The sequence below is a fragment of the Sceloporus occidentalis genome, unplaced genomic scaffold (assembly GCF_023333645.1).
Source record: "Sceloporus occidentalis isolate IW3139 unplaced genomic scaffold, rSceOcc1.0.p SCAF_233, whole genome shotgun sequence".
NCBI classification, from domain to species: domain Eukaryota; kingdom Metazoa; phylum Chordata; class Lepidosauria; order Squamata; family Phrynosomatidae; genus Sceloporus; species Sceloporus occidentalis.
Window position 1 is genome coordinate 1024461 of NW_028317213.1, and position 19461 is coordinate 1043921.

General features: G+C 39.9%; 1 protein-coding gene across 1 annotated transcript; it reads left to right on the forward strand.

Annotated features, from left to right (window-relative positions):
* Nucleotides 1–418: 418 nt before the first annotated feature.
* On the forward strand, nucleotides 419–19067 carry LOC149276601 (WD repeat-containing protein 75-like). Its single transcript, XM_089503444.1, has 21 exons — nucleotides 419–504; nucleotides 2094–2223; nucleotides 3155–3220; nucleotides 4494–4590; nucleotides 5277–5401; nucleotides 6883–6953; nucleotides 7085–7201; nucleotides 7725–7813; nucleotides 7946–8104; nucleotides 8916–8975; nucleotides 9441–9556; nucleotides 10295–10473; nucleotides 12335–12498; nucleotides 12987–13167; nucleotides 13956–14050; nucleotides 15648–15743; nucleotides 16025–16194; nucleotides 16752–16811; nucleotides 17536–17682; nucleotides 18052–18143; nucleotides 18857–19067. The coding sequence occupies exons 1-21, from the start codon at nucleotides 419–421 to the stop codon at nucleotides 19065–19067; spliced, it is 2511 nt and encodes an 836-aa protein (XP_089359570.1).
* Nucleotides 19068–19461: the final 394 nt, after the last annotated feature.

Consider the following 19461-nt stretch of genomic DNA (forward strand, 5'->3'; position numbering starts at 1 on the left):
GTCGTCACCTGTAGCTGAGGGAACGTTAAATAGAATGACGCCATTCCGTACTCTAATACGAATGATGGTTGGCGCAAACAGTGCCGCCATTTTTAACAGGGGCTAAAACCTTCCCCGACCTATACTCTCACCATAAGTTTCACTGAAACGAAATTTCACTTTTATATAATTTGTTCCGGTCAACGCTGCCTTGTTATTACAGTGCTAATTAGGGCACATTAGTCTAACGGTAAGCCTGCCAGGAAGAAACATGGCGGTATCGAATCACTACACGATGGCGAAACCATAGAGTGCACAGGGCGGTCTGTGCAGTTTCCTTTTCCACTCGATGGTCAGTTGGTGGTTCCTGTTACCCGGTTACCCACGTGTGGTGTGATCAGGTCCTGCTGGATAAGCGAGGACTGATCGACGGGAAAAAATGGTGGCTGAGGGGGAAATCCGCGTCGTTCGGTCCGGCGGCAGCAAGATTAATTACCGGAGAGCTGTCTTTTCCACCGACGCCAAGTGAGTTGTATAAGGAGGTGTTAAAGTGCTAAGGGCTCTGTCAGACATGGAGGCAGCGCGGTTTATTTACCCCAGTATAGTGTGCATTATACACTTTATACAATATTTAGTTGTGGTGTAGGCGGCGGTTGCACTATATTCCTCGGAATGCAGTGTGCTTCCCTGGGTGGCATGGTGAGCCATGTAATATATTGGGGCGATCTGTCTGGGTTATAGTGGCACAGGCGAGGTTACACTCATGGTATATGTCTTATGTCGCGTTGGCATGCTGATGGCTGTGGCAGCTACCATAGAAAGCAGTGTTTACCATGGCATCTGCCTCCATTGGCCATGCAGGGCATGCCGTGCTCTGGAAGTCCTAGTGTGTTATCCTTTGAGGTTTCTTGTGGGTTAAGGAGCAGTCATGGCAGAAATTACCCTCTGACAAATCTTTTATTTACTTTGATGAGGTGTTAGCCTGTTTAGGATGCGAGCAGCCTAAAGGATAAACTAGGTCAGGGTATCTATGCTGCACCCAACTACTAGAAGCGTGTGGGCACCAGCACAGAAAACCTGGTGATGCTGCTTACAGAAGTCTAGAGCCCCCGCTGGCATTTCAGTGATGTCCCATTTGTTTATTAATAGTGCCAGCAACTGACATGGCAATTCATACATTACATACATTTAAAACCAAAACTAGAATCGACAGATGAAGACAAAATATGCATTAGGCAAAGAGATTCCTGCTTGCTAGTTTGCGCTCTAGTATACCAGGAAGGAGAGGATCAGTGAAGCACAGAGGTTGCTGGAACATAAATCTTGGCATGAATGCCTTCTAAATTATTATAGTCTGTTTAAACAGTTTTATCCTATGTCGTGATTTTTTTCAGAAATCCGTGAGGTGGGCCATGTTTTCTTCATTGCCAGTGTCTCTGTAAAAAATCGGTGTATCAGATATCAATACCGACTAAAGTACTTTGCAGGCGCTTATTCAGTATACAGATCTCATGGAGTATGTACTTTCATACATGCTTAGTACATTTTACTCTTACAACTGATTCTAGCATGGACCCAGTAGCACATTGCATTACATTATATTTTATTTACATTCTGTAGTGCTGTTACAAAATCACAGTGTAAACTTACAACATTAACAATGACATTGTACAAAATGTCTTGCCAGGGACCAGCCTTAAATTGTGCATGTATGGGGCTAACATGTTGTCTATGAAGTGCAAGCTAGTAATTATCCTTAAATTATAATTCCCTGATTCTGCTGATTTAGAGATGGAAAATTAGGACAGGGTAATTGTCCATAGCTTTGTGCATATTCACTGCAGAGAAAAACCCTGTAGTTGCTATGTGATCTTCCTGGAAAACTGCATTGATCAAATTCTTTTCGTTCCTGTCATCCAAAGAATACAAAATACATGCCGTGTAGCTATATATCTTATACAGTCCTTGGTGAGAATTTCACAACCCAAGATACAGGACAAGTTAATGATATGGAAGACATATGAAGTCATCAATGGCCCATGTATTAACACATAGAAATTAGATATTTCTGACATAGATCGCTGACTTCTTATGAAACTATTTCTTTTTTGCAGATACCTCCTCTGTGTTTCTGGAGACTACATCAAGTTGTTTAGCACATCCACAGAAGAATGTGTTCATGTGTTGCAGGGTCACAAAGACTTGGTGACTGGCATCCAACTGAACCCGAAAAACCACCTGCAGGTAGGATACTTTAAAGTTTGAGACAAATGGATAATAAGCAGACTAACTGAATTAGCTGTTTTCAAGGGTCTTGTACTGTACAGGCCGACCAGGTATAACTCCGGTAAAGTCCACTAAAGCCATGTTCAGCCATACGACACACAATTAAAGTAAGTGGGGGGGCACTGTTAGGCAGTAGATCACCCGGCAACTGAAATGGGTGGTAACGAGCAGGTCTGCAGTTACACATCTATCACTGATAAGCTAGCATTGGATGTTGACATTGTCCATTCCATATTGGCTGCATGGACATTTCCCTCCTGCATGCAATGTACGGGTGTCCCTGTAGCCAGGCTAGTTTTAGCAAAGGATGGACCATTCTGATGCCTGGACCCTCAGATTAACAAAAAACACCAAAGTGGGACATAGATTAAAACCTTTACTGATAATGTATATAGTAAATATATATTGGTAGCCTTAAACATTTGGCTCCATTCACTAAAAGAAAAGTTAAGTTTTGGTTGGCCCTGTATATATATATAGTGCCGTTATTCCCCCCTTTCCATGGAATGATATATTATTCAGTGCCAGGTCTGCCCTTCTTGCTAGAGAAAGTTCTCACTGTTTGCCCCTCCTAATAAATAAGTGTCAACCTGGTTTGCATTTGATCCCTGCTTCAGGGATGGGGCAAACTTGTGTTGAAGTTAGTTTTGCCCCTTCTGTCATTGTTGCTCTTTTATCCTAAAAAAGTAGATTTATTAAAAAAAACAAAAAACCTTTTTTGCTTGTTTTGGGAAGTGCTATATGCGATGTTTGTCATGTAATGTAATAAAAATAGGAGTTGCCTCTGATAATGTTTCCTAATACTTTTCATTTAAACAGAAAATGAATACTTGTTTTTAGAATTGTAATCTGTATTTTAACAGTTCTGTATGTTTTATTTAATTCACAGCTTTATTCATGCTCTTTGGACGGTACTATTAAACTATGGGATTTCATGGATGGCATTTTAATAAAGGTAATGTTCTTAAACATTAGGGGTCCTATGGAATACATAAATGTAGGGTGTAATTACTTGGATTAAAGACCCCTGATAATGTTCAGAAACAGTCTACAATAAATTAGATTAGTTATCGGGGAATAATCATGTAGACCGCACACTTCCCCATGGTGTTCATGAAGGCTGCATTTTAATACATATACAGAGCCCTCCACTCATGTTGGCACCCTTGGTAAATCTGAGCAAAGAAGGCTGAGAAAAATGTCTTTATTGTAAAACCCTTTGATCTTTTCTTCAAAATATACACAAAAATACTCAGATCTGATGGATATCAAACAATGGCAAACATAACGCTGGTTTATCCAACGATAAATTGTGAAATATCTCAACTATCTTCAGTTTGCCAGACACAACTGGAACTTCAAATGGGGTTGGGTTCTATGGTCAGTTTAAACCAAAATAGAGCTTTTTGACAAACACCAGTGTGTTTGGGGCACATAGAGAGGTAGCTGTATGGGAAAGTACCTCATGCCCACGCTTAAATGTGGTGGTGTTCTGGGGATGCTGTTTTTCTGACAGGACCTGGACATTTTGTTAGGAGACATGGCATCTTGGACTCCATTTAATGTCTGTTGATGTTTGGTAAACATCTGACTGCCTCTGCCAGAAAGCTTTAAATGGGCTGTGGATGGATTTTGCAGCAAGACAGCGATCCAAAGCATACATCAAAATCAACACCAAAATGGTTTACCGACCACCAAATCAAGGTCCTACCATGGCCATCCCAGCAGACCCTTGCTTGAACCACATATAAAACCTGTGGGAAAATGTGCAGAGGAGAGTCCATCAGCATCCGCCTCAAAATTTGAAGGATCTCGAGAGACTCTGTATGGAGGAATGGTCTCAGATCCCCTGCCGTGTGTTCTACAACCTCATCATGCATTGTAGGAGAAAGCTCAGAGCTGTTTACTTGGCAAATGGAGGTAGCACCGGCAGCTGTTACAGGAGGTCGGGCAGCAGAAAGCCGGTGATGCTGACGGGGGATTCCAGGCTGTCCAACAGACAGATCTCCCATGTAACAACAAGGATCGGTTTCTTGAGATGCATTTTATGGACATATCGGTACTTCTATAGGGGACTGAAGGGGTTAATGGTGTCAGTGTAGTTTTGTTTATGGAGGAGAACTCTGGTAGGGCCATAATAAAGTAGTTTTCATTTTAATTTTTAAGGATTTCCAAGCCCACACAGTTTTACTTTTGCAGAGCTAACAATATATTTCCTTTCATTCCAGACATTTTCTGTAGGGTACAAACTCCTTGCCTTGTATACAACTGTGAGTGCAAGTACCATCTATGCAATTATTCCGAAGAATAACAACGCAGCCTCAGGTATGATCCATGCCACCAACCCGAATGTATATCGTACATAAATATTACAACTGATCTGTGGGTGCAGTGCATAGAATCCTACAGGACCACTGCAGTCCTGGGTGTCGGTATATAATTATGTTTGCATCATTCCTAGCTAATATAGATTGTGTGGTTTTGTGTATTATTCAAGATGCCTCTGCAATCCTCCGATTATCAGTCTTAAAAGAGCATAGGATGGCACTGGGGTTTACTACGGGACCAATTATTAATTTTCATTTGTGTTTTAACCTGTTAGAAATAGACCAGTTAAAGGTTTGTGCAGTGTAGATATTATACAATGCAAAAGAAAACAAAGTGCCAAATAAATTCTGCCCTCTATGTCTTATTTTGTTTCATTAAATGGCTTAAAGAGAAAAAGAAACAGAACAAAGGGAGATTAGAAGGATATAAGGAAGAGTGAGTTAGGAACAGGAAAAAAAGGCCTTTCAAGCGGTTGTCACAGACTGGAAGCAGATACCAGCCTTATTTAATGGAAAATTCAGGCTCATCAGTTGCCAGAAGAACTTTTATTCTAGCACAACCTTAATTTGGAAGCCAGTATCGGAACTATAAATTTAAAGGCATTTTTGTCCATAGAAATACATTTTGCCTTCTAATGTTCTAAATATCATAACACAGTTTTGAGTCTTTTCTTTCTTTTCTAGACACTTTTCAGCTGATTTCAATAAAACTACCAAAGTCGACTAATCAAGAATGTAAAGATACAGAGCTGACCACGATATTTGACGATGTTAGCCAGTCACCCAAATGCACAGCAGTAGGAAGAGATGTAAGATTTGTCCCTTTTCATTTTGTATTCATTATATATATATATACATATATATATACATATATATATATATATATATATATATATTTATTTTTTTTTATTTTTTTTTTTTTGTTTTTTTAATTGTCTAAATTTTAGGGCTGCAACTAACGATTATTTTAATAATCGATTAGTTGGCCGATTATTTTTTCAATTAATCGGATAAAAAAAACAATATGCACATTTTTTGTTTATTTAAAATTTAATGAACTGAATGTTAAAAAACAACTTAAAATTTACATTAACATTTTTATTTTGTTATGATGTAATAAAAAAACAATATGTTCAAAGTACAAAAACCCAAACACAATATTTATGAAACAAAATAACCCCAAACATTCTGAAAAGAGGTGGACTATTACTGTTCAAGAAACTTTGCCCCAGCCCTGGCACTTTGCACCCAGCACTTTGCACCCAGCACTTTGCACCCAGCACTTTGCACCCAGCACTTTGCACCCAGCACTTTGCACCCAGCACTTTGCACCCAGCCCTGGCACTTTGCACCCAGCCCTGGCACTTTGCACCCAGCCCTGGCACTTTGCACTCAGCACTTTGCACCCAGCCCTGGCACTTTGCACTCAGCACTTTGCCCCAGCCCTGGCACTTTGCACCCAGAAATTTGCACCCAGCCCTGGCACTTTGCACCCAGAAATTTGCACCCAGCCCTGGCACTTTGCACCCAGCCCTGGCACTTTGCACCCGGCACTTTGAACCCAGCACTCAGCACTTTGCCCCAGCCCTGGCACTGTGCACCCAGCACTTTGCACCCAGCCCTGGCACTTTGCACCCAGAACTTTGCACCCTGGCACTTTGCACCCAGCCCTGGCACTTTGCACCCAGCACTTTGCACTGTGCCCCTGCACCCAGTCTCCAACTCTGCCCTGCACCCAGCCCTGCCCCCACATTCTGCCCTGCCCCCACACTCACACCCTGCACCCACTCTGCCCTGCACCCAGTCTCCAACTCTGCCCTGCACCCAGTCTCCAACTCTGCCCTGCCCCCACACTCACACCCTGCCCTGCATCCCCACCCCCACTCTGCCCTGCACTCAGTCTCCTACCCTGGCCTGCCCCCCCACCCCCACTCTGCCCTGCATCCCCTGAAACCCCACCCCCACCCCCGCGAACCGCTCTGTGCGAACGGAGCCACATGCAACTAAAAGAAGGCGGAGAGTGCAGCGGAAGCGGGGAACGCTCGCGGAGGTAAGTAAAAGGAGCCGAGTGCTCCAACAACGAATCGATCACTCGATTAATCGATAACGGAAATCGTCGACAACGATTTCCGTTATCGATTATTATCGATTTTATCGATTCGTTGTTTCAGCCCTACTAAATTTAAGGTTGTGATTTAGGTGTTTAAAACATTTGATCTTTGCGGAAGTGCTACAGCTACTAGTCCTACTCCAGTATGTAATAATCTCATATATGCAAATATATTTTTAGGGTGAATATATTGCTACAGCCAAGGGACTTAACCTCTTTGTGTACTATTTCAAGAACAAGAAGTGTTTTAGGTAAGTAGGTGATGTTTGTTTTGTGTCGGTTCTTTCTGGCAGTGAGTTTAAATTCTTACTGGTCCGCTTACCTATCTATAAAAATAAAATTGCTCAGTAATGACAATGACTCTTTTTCTTGTTTTGTGAAGGATGCCGTTAAGTGCTACTTCCAAGAAAGGCGCTAATAACATCTTTGCTGTTGTGGCATGTCACCCTAGCGAGGACTGCATAGCCACCGGGCACAACGATGGAAGAATACGCCTCTGGTAAGTAAACGGACCCAACGTGGAAGCACAAATGTTCTTATCCAATTTAAAGTTATGTTAAACTTTATTTATTACCCTTAAGAATACTATTCAGCAAACCTTACTTATGTGAAGCAGAGGTTTTGCACAATTGTTGCGTTAAGCCTTTCTGTTGGGGAGGGAAATTGCCCTCACATTTCAGTTCTGGCTCAACCTGGTATGTTGATGGAGATTTTTCCTCTGCAATGGCACAGGAGAGTTAAATCTGGAGTGGGGAGTTCATCTCGAACTTGTTTTATATGGTAAAAAAAATTTTTAACAAGCTGCCTGTTTGCATCCCTTGTTGCCTCTAGTTGGGTACCACCTACTTAGGCAATAGGCAAAATTAAGCCGGGTGCGTCTGATTGTAAATGAGATCTCATTTACTCTGCCCATTGCAATCTTCTAACGTTCTTTAAAACTACGCATTTTTTTGGCATATAAAGTATAACAAAGGGAAAAAAAATATTGTTGCTGTGTTAATTGACTTATGTTTTACCAACAGGAGAAACTTCAACCATAAACAGGACTATACCTACACATCCATGCATTGGCACCATGATGTTGTCATGGATTTGTCTTTCTCTGCCCAAGGTCAGTTTTAATCTGCTTTTGATTCATATAGTGTGTGTATTTTTCACTTCTCTTTTTAGTTTATTTGTCAAGACCAGCTTTCTTTAAAAAAGAAATAAATGAATAAAGTAAAAATGCTTTTCTTCTGTTCAGGAACAAAGCTGTTCAGTGGAGGGATTGAGTCGGTGCTGGTGCAGTGGACGTTTGGCTCGGAACAGAGTAAAGAATTCCTGCCGCGTCTTGGAGCAGCCATTGAGCACATCGCCACCTCCCCTGATGGATCTCTGCACTGCACATCTCATGCAGATAACAGTAAGCTTACTGGGAAAAAGGGTTTGCCTCCTGTTTTTATTAAAAGCCATAGCCTTGGTCCTTCATGTGTGTTTCTTTCAAAATGTAGATAACAGGAGATATCCCTAGCATAGGCTGTGGCCCTATAGCGCTATAAAGTAGTCTTTCACTCAGTCTTAGCATTACCTGGACCAAACAAATAAAAATACTAAAATCTTGCAAATGAAATTATATTCCTTAATTGGGATACACAGGAGGCAGTTGATACAACTGGTGTTAAGAAATACAAAAATACATTTATAATAAGCTAAAGCATTTAGATATCCTCAAGATTGTAAGCTTGCGAGCAGGGCTCTCTCCACCTAATCTATCGGTTGGTCTTAGTCTGTCAGTTGTCATCTTGTCATACCTCTTGAATTTATGTTTTGTATTAAGCGCTGCGTAAATTGTTGGAGCTTTATAAATAAAAGATATTATACTTGCCGCAATACTAGGTGTATATGATTAAAGACCATGATATCGCCCCATTTTTCTCTGCTGGAAACCTTTTGTGTTTTTGGTGTTTTTTGGTCTTGGCACACGTGATTATCCACAACTGACGTAAGTATCCCAACTGAGGATAAAACTTTATTTTGATCTAGGTTAGATTATCACCCTCACTTTGAATCAGAGACCCATTTTTCCCTGCATATTTCCCACAATTTGCCTTCTTTAATGTATAAATGAATTTTAATATATCGGTATATAAACTGTTTATACAGAGAGCCAAGCTTTTAAAAGACTTACTGAAATGTATGCTTTGTTTCCTACCATCTTCTCTCCCCAATTACAGAGATCTCCATCATCAGTGCCAGTTTAAAAGTTTCTGCTGTCATTCAAGGCTTGGTGAAAGGTAAACGTACACTTTTTGTGACGTTAGTTCTACTTGCAAAGGGGACTGCCTCTGTACAGTTTGTTCCCGTTGTATTTATATTGATTACTGTGCCCTTTATGCTGTGAGGACAATATGAAAGAAATAAGGAAACCTAACATTTACTTTAAAGCAAGCTTTTTTTCTCTTGTTTTACATCATGCAATTGTCTGGAGAATATCATAACCAAACCAACGCTTCCTTAGTCCCAAAGCTCTCCATAGTACTTTGAAATGCGGTTTACAACAAAAGATCTACACCGCTAAATAAACTAGCAAGACAAATAGTATTACTCCCTCTGTAGCGCGCATCATACCATATGTATCCCATTGCTCTATCCACACTCTTGTTCCTATCGAGCAGGGGCTGATTTAAAGTCCAGTTTGTTATCCTTAATGCCCTTTTATCTTTTATATAGGGATTGATGTTAACTCTTTGTTTCTGTAGGAAATGATGTTAAGACCGGCTTGACCTTTGATCCTAAGAGCAAGGCCTTGGTTCTGAATGGTAAACCAGGTCATCTCCAATTCTATTCACTACAGAAAGACAAGCAGCTCTATAATGTAAGTTCATGCTAATGTTTATTTCAGGGACAAAAATGATCTGTACTCGTGGGAACAGTGATAGATGCCATTCCTAAACTATTTTCAGTCCAAAATACAATTTCACTGTTTGTTGTTTTAATAGCCCACGGTATTCTGAGTATAGGCTGTGGAATTTCTTCTACATTACTAAAATTACAATATATATGGGGGGGTTATTCACTAAACGGAGAGTTTGCTGGAGAATTGTTTCAGCTCCTTTGCTTAACTATACATTATGAAGAACCATAGATAATGAGCTTCTGCTGCAGCACAAGCTTGGCTGGCCCTGTATAATGTATAGTTCTATCAATGAGATTTCTTAAAACTTTTCTATCCATTCAACTTTGAGTTATACATCTCTGTCCTTATAACTAATAGAATCCTGCTAATGTTTGCCCTCCCTTAGAAAATAAGCAATGCTGCCCTTCCAGCTATAAAGCCTTTTTTTGCATAAGTTTATAAGCATCTCTACAAAAAGAGCAATAAATGACATGCTAAATCAACTCCATAATACAGTGTCCAGAGCTGTGTAGTTGAAGCGAAGGAGCATGCACTCCATTGTTGCTGAAAGGAATGAATGGCAGTCCATAAATGCGGAAGAAATCCGCCTGAGATATACAAACCAAACTGTGAGAGAGTGGCTGGGACTAGCCTAACATTTTCGGTACTATGTGGTTGTGCAGAGGGTTAATTTCTGATTCATCCTTCTGTCCTCAGCTAGATATTGTGCAGCAGGAATTTGTGCATCAAGCAGGGCTACAGTACATGGATTTGGTGAAAGCCGCTTTCAACAACAAAGGCGACTGGTTGGCGACGGTGGAGGAGTTACAAGGAGCCGATACCGAGGGACTTGAAATACAGCTGAAGTTCTGGGAATATCAGGAGGCATCCCAGAGGTAAATGTTTGCAATGTCTCAACAACATCATCTATTAAAGGCTTACTGCCCCAGACTGCCCCAACAACAACAATCAATGCATATTAGTTATTAATATGTTATTATATCACCTATTGGCTACCGATCAGAAGCGAGTATCGTTGGACCACATGGGGGCTTCAGTAAGTCTATTCACTATTTGAGAATGCCTATTAAAGTGCATTATGATGTTTGGTGAGGCTGTCAGGGGCGTTAAACTGTCCCTTTAATTCTGCAAAACACCTGTTTGTTCACTTTTTCCCTCTACGGAAAAATCTTATTTTATGGCTTTTAATCTCCATAGCTCTTTTTTTTTTAATAATCCTTTTTCAAGACAACCTTGAAACCAACATTACATGAAATGACTCTTAAATTATTTTAAGGCAATTAATTGGATGTTAGGCGTTATATCTTTCTATATAAAGTCCTCTAGTCGCAACAAAGGTATCTTGTTGAGCAGTCTTTCTTGATTAACCCCTTAGTTCCCCGATAGACGTACCGGGACGTCCAAAAAACGCCCACTAAGAAACCCCTATGGACGTCCCGGTACGTCCAGCCCTTCGTGCAGCGTCAGGGACACATCCCTGCCGCTGCACGGGAGACCTGGACTCGCCACTGACAGCAGAAGCCGGCTTTCTGCTGTCCGATCGCCTGTAACAGCTTCAGGCATGAAAGCCGGTAAGCTGTTACACTGTAAACGGCCCGATCGCGCAGTTGCAAACGCGCGATCAGGCATTCCCTTGCGGGTTGCGTCACTGCTGACATAACCCGGAAGGTCATCGGATGACAGGATATCCCCTGCGGGGATATCCTGCCCTCCGATGAGGCACAGAGACGCTACGATCTCTATGCAGGTCTGTGAGGACCTGCATAGAGATCACAGTGTGATCGGTGAAGGGGGATCGCGGGGAGGGGAGTGAGAAACCATCTCTCTCACTCCCCCCTTCCGTCCTGTAACAGAGAAGCTGGGGAAAAAAAAAACGGTTAGTGATTTAAAAATATTAAATAAATCATTAAAATAATACTAAAAAAAAATTATAATGTGAGCTGTGATGTCACTGTGACATCACTGGCATTTTCAGGAGGTCCCTAGGAGGACCTCTTACCATTACTGTGTAAAAAAAATTATATATATATATATATATATATATATATATATATATATATATATTACAAAAAAATTAAAAAAAAAGATATAAAAAAAGATAATAAAAAAAATTCTTAAAAAAACCTTACATCCCATTGCCATAGCATAACATCTAGCCAGTATAACCCTCCTGCCCCCGTTCACAACCCTCAAACCCGTTAAGCCATAGGCATAAAAATTATACAAAATTGTACACCTTATAGTATGCTCCCTGGTGCTGGGAAAGTCTGGAAAATCTATATAAATTAGGTATTTCTGAAATCAGGACACCTGAATTGATAAACTTGGGGGGGGGGATTTTCCATCACTTTACCTAATTTTGTGAGGATTCAGAGGGAAAATGTAAAAAAAAAAAATTAGTTTATTTTTCTAATCTTCGGTAGTTTTTACTAAATTTCTCATTCTAAATTTTCAGCTAATCATCCAACTATGTTATCAAACGAAAGCTCTATCTCTCCTTGAAAAAACAATATATAGTTTACATGGGTACACTATTCACAGGAACAGAGAATAATCGCTAAACCGACATACCCCAAAAATGGCAAAATTGCTCTGGGCTTTGAGGTACCAAAAACCCCTGGGATTGAAGGGGATAAGGCATGCACAATAGAAACATGTTGATTAGACATTTTTTGTCAATGCTTTAGAAGTTCCATTTTCAAAAAACCATTCTGTTTTTTGGGGGGTTTTTTTAAGCTTTGTTTTGAATACCACCGCAAACATGCCTCACGAAGATCAAATCACCTCCATGTGCTTCTGGAGCAGAGACCGTTCAGAGAAAGGTGCTCCTACTTTGGTAACTACAGGAAAGGATGGTCTCTTTAAAGTCTGGGTTCTGCGAGATGACTCTGACATATACAGTAAGTAGGGACAGACCTTTCTTATGTTACGAATATTATGCATAAATCTCACACAATGTCAGTGTAATTCTTAGACTAACTTGAACCACAGAAAACAAATGTGCAATATACAATTTGGCCAGTAGGTGGTGTTCATTACCTCACTATTCGCTTACTATTATAGCAGGCCATTGACAATACCAAGAATTTTACCATTCCCATTGTGCTTTGACTGCTATCTGTAATTGGTATTATATTTTTATTAGCAGGCTAAACATACTTATCATATAATCATTCTTAAAAAAAGTCTCCCATGTATTGTTACATGCACAATAGACACACATGCTAATATATATATATATATATATATATATATATATATATATATATATATATAATACCTTTTTTATATTTACTGTAGGATGTGACCTTGCATTTGATATGTCTATCGTGGCTGTAAAATTAGTAATGAACTAACTCTTCTTCTCCTTTACACCGTGTGCTTGTAGAGCAGAGCAGTGGCTGGTTCTGTGATTTTGTTGGCAGCTACCACAAAAACAAGGCGACGTACTGCAGCTTCTCTGAGGATAGCTCGCTGCTGGCTGTCAGTTTCGAAGAGATCCTCACTATTTGGGATACTAGTTCCTGGGAAATGAAAGTTACGTTCTGCCATCCACCTGGAAGAATCCGGTGAGGAAATAGTTATGGTTTGGCCCAAGTATACGTATTAGATCCCCTAGCCCTCTTTTTCTTTCTGTAAATTAAATAACATAGAACGTGATAACAGATAAGAACTATTTGGCCCATGTAGTCTCCCCTTTTTTCAGATGACTCAGACTTTGGTCTTGTCTTAGATTCAGGATAGCTATCCCATGCACCACTCTACCACTTTGCTGGGAGGCTGTACAATTCACTATATTTGCTCGATTTTAAGACGACTCCCCAAACTTTGGATTTTAATGAAAGGGACAAAAAAAACACCCCGTGGGGGGGGGGGGGGGAATCAAAACTACTGTCTTTGCTTTCATTACTCACACTCACATTCGCTCTCTCTCAATGATTACTTTCTCTGCCAACCACTTCTGTGTCCCTTTTTCCGTTTCCGCAGCTCCGCTTTTTCTCTTGCCTTTTTTAGTTGTTCTGTCTTTGTTCTTCTGTTCGTTACATTACATTTACACCTCTGAGCATCTAGTTTTAAATTGATGCTTTGTCCTTTTTTTTTCTTCTCTGAAACTTTCCTCCAGTACTTTAAACTTTGTTTATATATAAATAGACACCTGTCTCACGTGATGAAATGTTATTGGCAAGTTAGGTGCCATGTGAATGCATCGGAATCCTATATCTGATTCAATGTACCATTAAAAGCAAAATAGATCCACTATTGCATCTCATTTAGAAATAAGTGGATTTTTCAGAAGACGCTGTTAGAGAAAATGATCAGGCCATGATGATAGGCTCTAACAACTGTTTTTGTGCAGGAGCCTGTGTTTTGGAAGAATGAACTGCTCCAAATACCTTCTTGCTTCTTCCAGTAATGGATTCATAAACTGCTGGAACCTACTAACCTGCACACGTAAGATTCTTATTTTATTTTATTGGATAACTCAGTTAAGCCCTACGTGAGTTTGCCTCTTTAATTTTCATATGAGCATATTTAGAATCAAACCTTCCATGTTTAGTGTGTGTGTGTGTGTGTGTGTGTGTGTCGGTAACTATTGTTGGATGTATATGTGTATATATATATAGAAAATAAATATAACTGCTGCACTGCTTTGGAAGCAAGGAAGCTTTTCCTGATGATCTTGTATAAGCCAGTGATACAGATTGTTACTTATCAGTAAGACCCAAACTAGCACAGCCTTAGCCTGATTGATCCACTGGTACATTTAACCTTCTTTCAGGATATTGGTTTGATGAGAAAGGTACATACAGTTGACATGAAATGGAAATGAATGCGACACATCTCCTTTATAGCTTGTCATTGGAAGCTAGCATTTGTTCCAAATATAACTCAATTTGCTGTGATTATGACACCTAGCATTTTTAATAGTGATGTAAAACTGGTGTGTGTTTCACGTTCGACTCGATGACCTGGCAGCACATACAAAACCTAAACATAAAATAAGCGGATGAGTGGAAATGTTACAGGAAGTATTCTTGGCTTCCGTGTTGCAGCTGTGTCTATTCTGTAACAGAGGTCCCATTGAGTGGCTACCTGATCTGATATTTGAAGGAGGTGTTGATTTTGGCTTGTGAGGTACACAGATGTGCTGTCTGGTGGTTCGGAGGGCTGCTGACCTTCACAGAATTCTCAGCATCCTCATACATCATTACCAACACATTTTAATTTTGTTCTGCATAACCTCCAGTTCACAAGATTTCTCCTACATGGCGCATAATTTCCGACTGGCCGTTAATACTGTACAAACAAAACGCCAAGTCACATTAATTCAGACATATCAAAAAACTCAAACGTTCACGTTTACGAGGCTCCGTTCTTCGTTTTTTGTGGTTTGCTGACTTTACCCGTCTTGTAGAGGATTTTTTTTGATCTCTAACTACTTTAGCTTAAAGCAAGTTGACTTTGGAAGTGTTTCTCCTTTTTCCGAGAAATTATAAGAATCCTTAATAACTAAAAAAAAAAAAAATATCCCTAGAATTTTAAATAAACTATATCTGTTGCCTTTTGCATCAATTTCCTACCTTTTAAACTCCTGATTCACAAGCAGTTGAATACTATTGCTCGATGTAATCAATAAATAAGAGAGCTCGTTGATCTGTCCATGCTGCTTTCTGAAAATTGAACAGTACCGTAAAAGCTCTAGCATTCTGTAGGGGGCGCTCTTGTCTGATGTTCTGCTTGTCAGCACCTTACTGATCACCAGCGCAGTTGCTGGGTCTGAAGCATGTACTTAATTCTAACCCCTTCACCACAAAGCCTGTATGTATTGTCATTAATGGGTTTAAGGGGTTAATATGCCATTATCAATATCCTATATAATGCTGTATTTAATCATGTGCATATCAGATATGTCCGACTCCTTTTACTAAAGGCTGTTCAGCCAGGGTTTTGAGCACTGGTTCTGAACATCCTGGTGCGTACGTAGGTATATATTTTTGGGGTATATGTTCTGCTTGTCGGACCCTGTGTAATTGTCTCTGTTTTATAGTGGCGTGGAGGGCCCAGCTTGATGCCGCGATTCTGGAGCCTGACTCTCAGTCTGAAAATATTGCTGCCTTCTCATATGCCACTGGAAGCACAAACTGTAAGTAAAACACAAAGGCTCATGATCTTACGTATAACCCATGGCTTTGATGGTGATTTAACATGTTCTTGGCATGTCAAGGGTTATTCGTGTCTTTATTAATCGCTGTATCGTATTATTACAGCTTGGCTCCTTTGGTGTCTTTCTTGGGTCAACCAGATTCTGTTGTCCGCAGGAGCAATATCCATTGTCCAAAAATGGGGACGGTTTTATGACTTACAAGACCGCACGGCAATATTAACACTTCTGTAATAATTTTAGTGATTTCTTCTTTGGTCCAGTGATAGTTTTCAAACCTGATGAGCCGAGACCAATTTATATCCAAAAAGACATCTGCCGTGAGAAAGTACAATACGCTTTGTTTGTACCAAGAGACGTCCCAGAAACTCCACTTTCAGATAGCCACCACTGGCTTATCCGGTCTCAGCTTTACTTTCTCACGGAAATCCAGGTAAAAAGATTAACGTTCCGATATATATTGCTACAGATAAACATTTGGTCAATTGCTGTTTAATTACTAGGCAGGTAATATTAAAGGGCAATTACTTGTTTAATTGGCCTAAAATATCATTAGTAAGACTGATTGTCCAGAGTCTCATAACTTCCAACATTTCAAGAATGCTTGTTTTGGGGATGCGATCAGAGGTGTATCTAATGCAGCAATAACATTTAATATGTATTTGTGACATGTTTAATACTACTTTATGTAAATTGGAAGACAAGAGTGTCATCAGGGGAGGAAAGCGCGATAGAAGCGTTTTGGTCACACAGAGAGGCTTGAACCCCTAAAGAAAGGGACGTTTGGGAGGTATGAAATATCAACCTCGCTTTATCTAGCCAACACTTGTGTAAATTTGCTTGTAGGAAACAAGTTATGCAGGATTGAGAATGTTTATTGAACTCTAGTGTTAACTGCTCAATTTAATTTTACCTTGACACGTTAATTAAACTTTATGCTTCGCATAAACGGTCAGCTGCTCTAACTGTGTTTTATATCGTTTGTTGTAGGAGCTGATGACTTTTAGCACAAAATCGCCAGAGCAGAGACTCGCTCCTTTAAGCAAGCAGGTACGTTGATCACACGCTCTTGGGCCACATGAAATACTTTAAACCTTCACCTAACTACTTTTTTTTCCGCTCATAAACATGTCTTGCTGACTAAGGCAGAAGGATAGCTAGAGGCAGTTCGCCAACAAGGAAGTGAAAGCTTTGGTCAAAACAAAGTAAACTAATTTTGGATGGCAACAATTTGCCCTCTCGTACTTGACATTGAAGATGCATCTACCCTGAACGGTGGTCCTCGGCTTTAGTGCTCTTGTTGACCGTAGTCCAGTAGTCCAGGTTTTGTGGGTTTATCAGATCTGTATGACTGACTTCTGTGTGCCGATCAACCCCATCCATGACAAGCAATCATGTAGCGATTGAAAATGAATCCAATGAGGTTTTTTTTGTTGGAAGCCGGCTTAATGGCCCCTACACATATGCAGCCACTGTGGGTGGATTTCTGCTGAGGTCAACAAAATATTTGAATTACATTTAATGGATCTTTTAATTTCAGTATAATCATGGTCTTTTCTAACATGGATGTATGTTTTATATCCTCTCCTTGAGTTATAAAGCTGAACCTTCGCCAAATAACAATTAACATATGTATCCTAAATATTTGTCATGGAGTAGTTCATTTTTATGAATGTATTTTTGGGAAAATGTTCATAACGAGTTTAATCACAGTAGTGTGAATCGGTGCAATAAACCGCACTGAATATTCTTTTGTTGTACTTTTTGCTTTCAGTCAGCAGCGGAAGAAAGCTTGCCTGTTACACCTTTTCACATACTTCTGGGAAAGAAACGGCAGCAGGAGCAAGACAAGCAGGACCTAGAAATGGGGAGGTCGTCGGCCAGTAGCCACAAAGTACAAGGAGTGGTCGCCATTAAAGAAGTACGTGTCATTACTATTGGCCTTTGGCCAGAGGCAGTAGTCACCATCCCTCGGCATAATGTATTTTATTTGTTTAATCCCGTTTGTGCTGATCTAGTGGCACTAATCTTGACAGCCATATTGAGTCTAATAAGAAGTACAAAACCACACATCTTAAAATGATGGCGTATTCAAACTTAATTTGTTCAGTACTTATGAACTGTAATTGTCAGTATTACATTAAAACTGTACGGTACCTGGAGCAGGATTGACGGCTCCTTCTAGGTTTGATTCGTCTACAGTCATCATTGTGTTTAATCCGTGCTGTTGACATACAGGGATGGTTTGCAAAAAAATTCATACATCTTTCTTCATATTCATTATTTTCAGCTTCTTCATACTCCGGCCCATGTTTTACCACCTACAAATGTGTTGTGTACCATTTTTGTGAACGCCATGTTAATCTCCAAGCAAAGAAAAAGGTATTTTGTCCAGAACTTCTTGTGTAAAATGTTTTGCATCTTTATAAAAGGACATTAAAAGCAGTGGTAACTGAGATATATATATATGTGTGTGTCACCCAAGTGAACATTCATATTCCTCTACCCATAAGAGTTCTTCGCTTTGTTTCATTCCTTTTTTCCCTTGGTCACAGAACTTCCTGAAATGGAAATTAGGCAAGCGGGTGTACTAACTAATGTTTCGACAAACCAAGCTTAAACAGCTGCTGGTGTATTCGCTAAAAGAGTGTCAAGTTTAAAACTCTTTAAGTTGGTTAGTTTTTCATGAGATCAACTCATTGCTGTTTGACACAACTGTCAAGCGCTTTTTAAAAGAACTGTTTACTGCCCAGGGCAGCCTCACAAACCTTTGCTGCAGCAGTTATTTTCTCCTGTGTTCTGAACATTCTTGCCACTGATTGGTTTGAAGCTAGCCAACTCTCTTCTTTCCCAAAATGCAATTTAGTGAATTTATCCCTATGATCTTAATCATAGTTGCGATGAATTTTCGTCCATTCGGTGTTTAATTAGTTTTTTAATGTATGGCTAATTTTAAAATCAATTGATTTCATTGTTTCCTTAGCGCTGCAGTTAGACCTAGTGTATTTAGTCAGATGTAACTGTTTAAGGGCAGTACTGGTGACCCAAGATGACATTAAGCTCCCAGATATTAATGTATCTCTTGTGCCACTCAGCACCCAGGATGAAGTGAACAAAGATGTGGAAATGGAAAGTGAAGAATCAGGGGAAGAATCTGAAGAAGAAGTAGAAGGTGAAGTTACAGAAGACCAGGAGCCTTTCCCCACTGCCTTTTCAGATGACCTACCTCAAAAATTGCCGAAGTCTCAAGAAAAAGAACTGCGCAGAATACGAAAGACAGATTTCAGCTGGATATCAGCTTTGTAGGACTGTCCCACTTCCGTTTGCACCTTCTATTTTTATATTGATCTTAACTCTTATATGACTGAAATAATATACCTTAAACCAACATTTAACTGTCTTGTGCCCTTTTTGCGTCGTAAGCTCTAAAATTGAATGTTTTTTGGGCAAACAGGAAAAATCCAACACTTGTAGTTACAGTGTTACCATGTTTCATGATCGGCCATTTAAAGTTTAGTGACATGGAGTTTGGACCTTTTACAGTTTACTAAGTTGAGTCATGTACTAATAGTGCACATTTGAGAGAGAGTTCTCCTAAAACCTGCGTATTAAAGGAACATCTAAGCCTCAAACCCTGAGTATAATTAAATATTAATGCATAGTAAGCACTACGGGATTTAAGAAGGCACGTGTTATCTCA

Bases quoted from the DNA above. Each gene is read 5' to 3' on its own strand.
- LOC149276601 (XM_089503444.1), top strand. From the start codon at position 419: ATGGTGGCTGAGGGGGAAATCCGCGTCGTTCGGTCCGGCGGCAGCAAG. The intron at 7,814-7,945 runs GTCAGTTTTAAT...TCTTCTGTTCAG, and splicing joins TTTGTCTTTCTCTGCCCAAG to GAACAAAGCTGTTCAGTGGA. The intron at 16,812-17,535 runs GTACGTTGATCA...TTTTGCTTTCAG, and splicing joins TCGCTCCTTTAAGCAAGCAG to TCAGCAGCGGAAGAAAGCTT.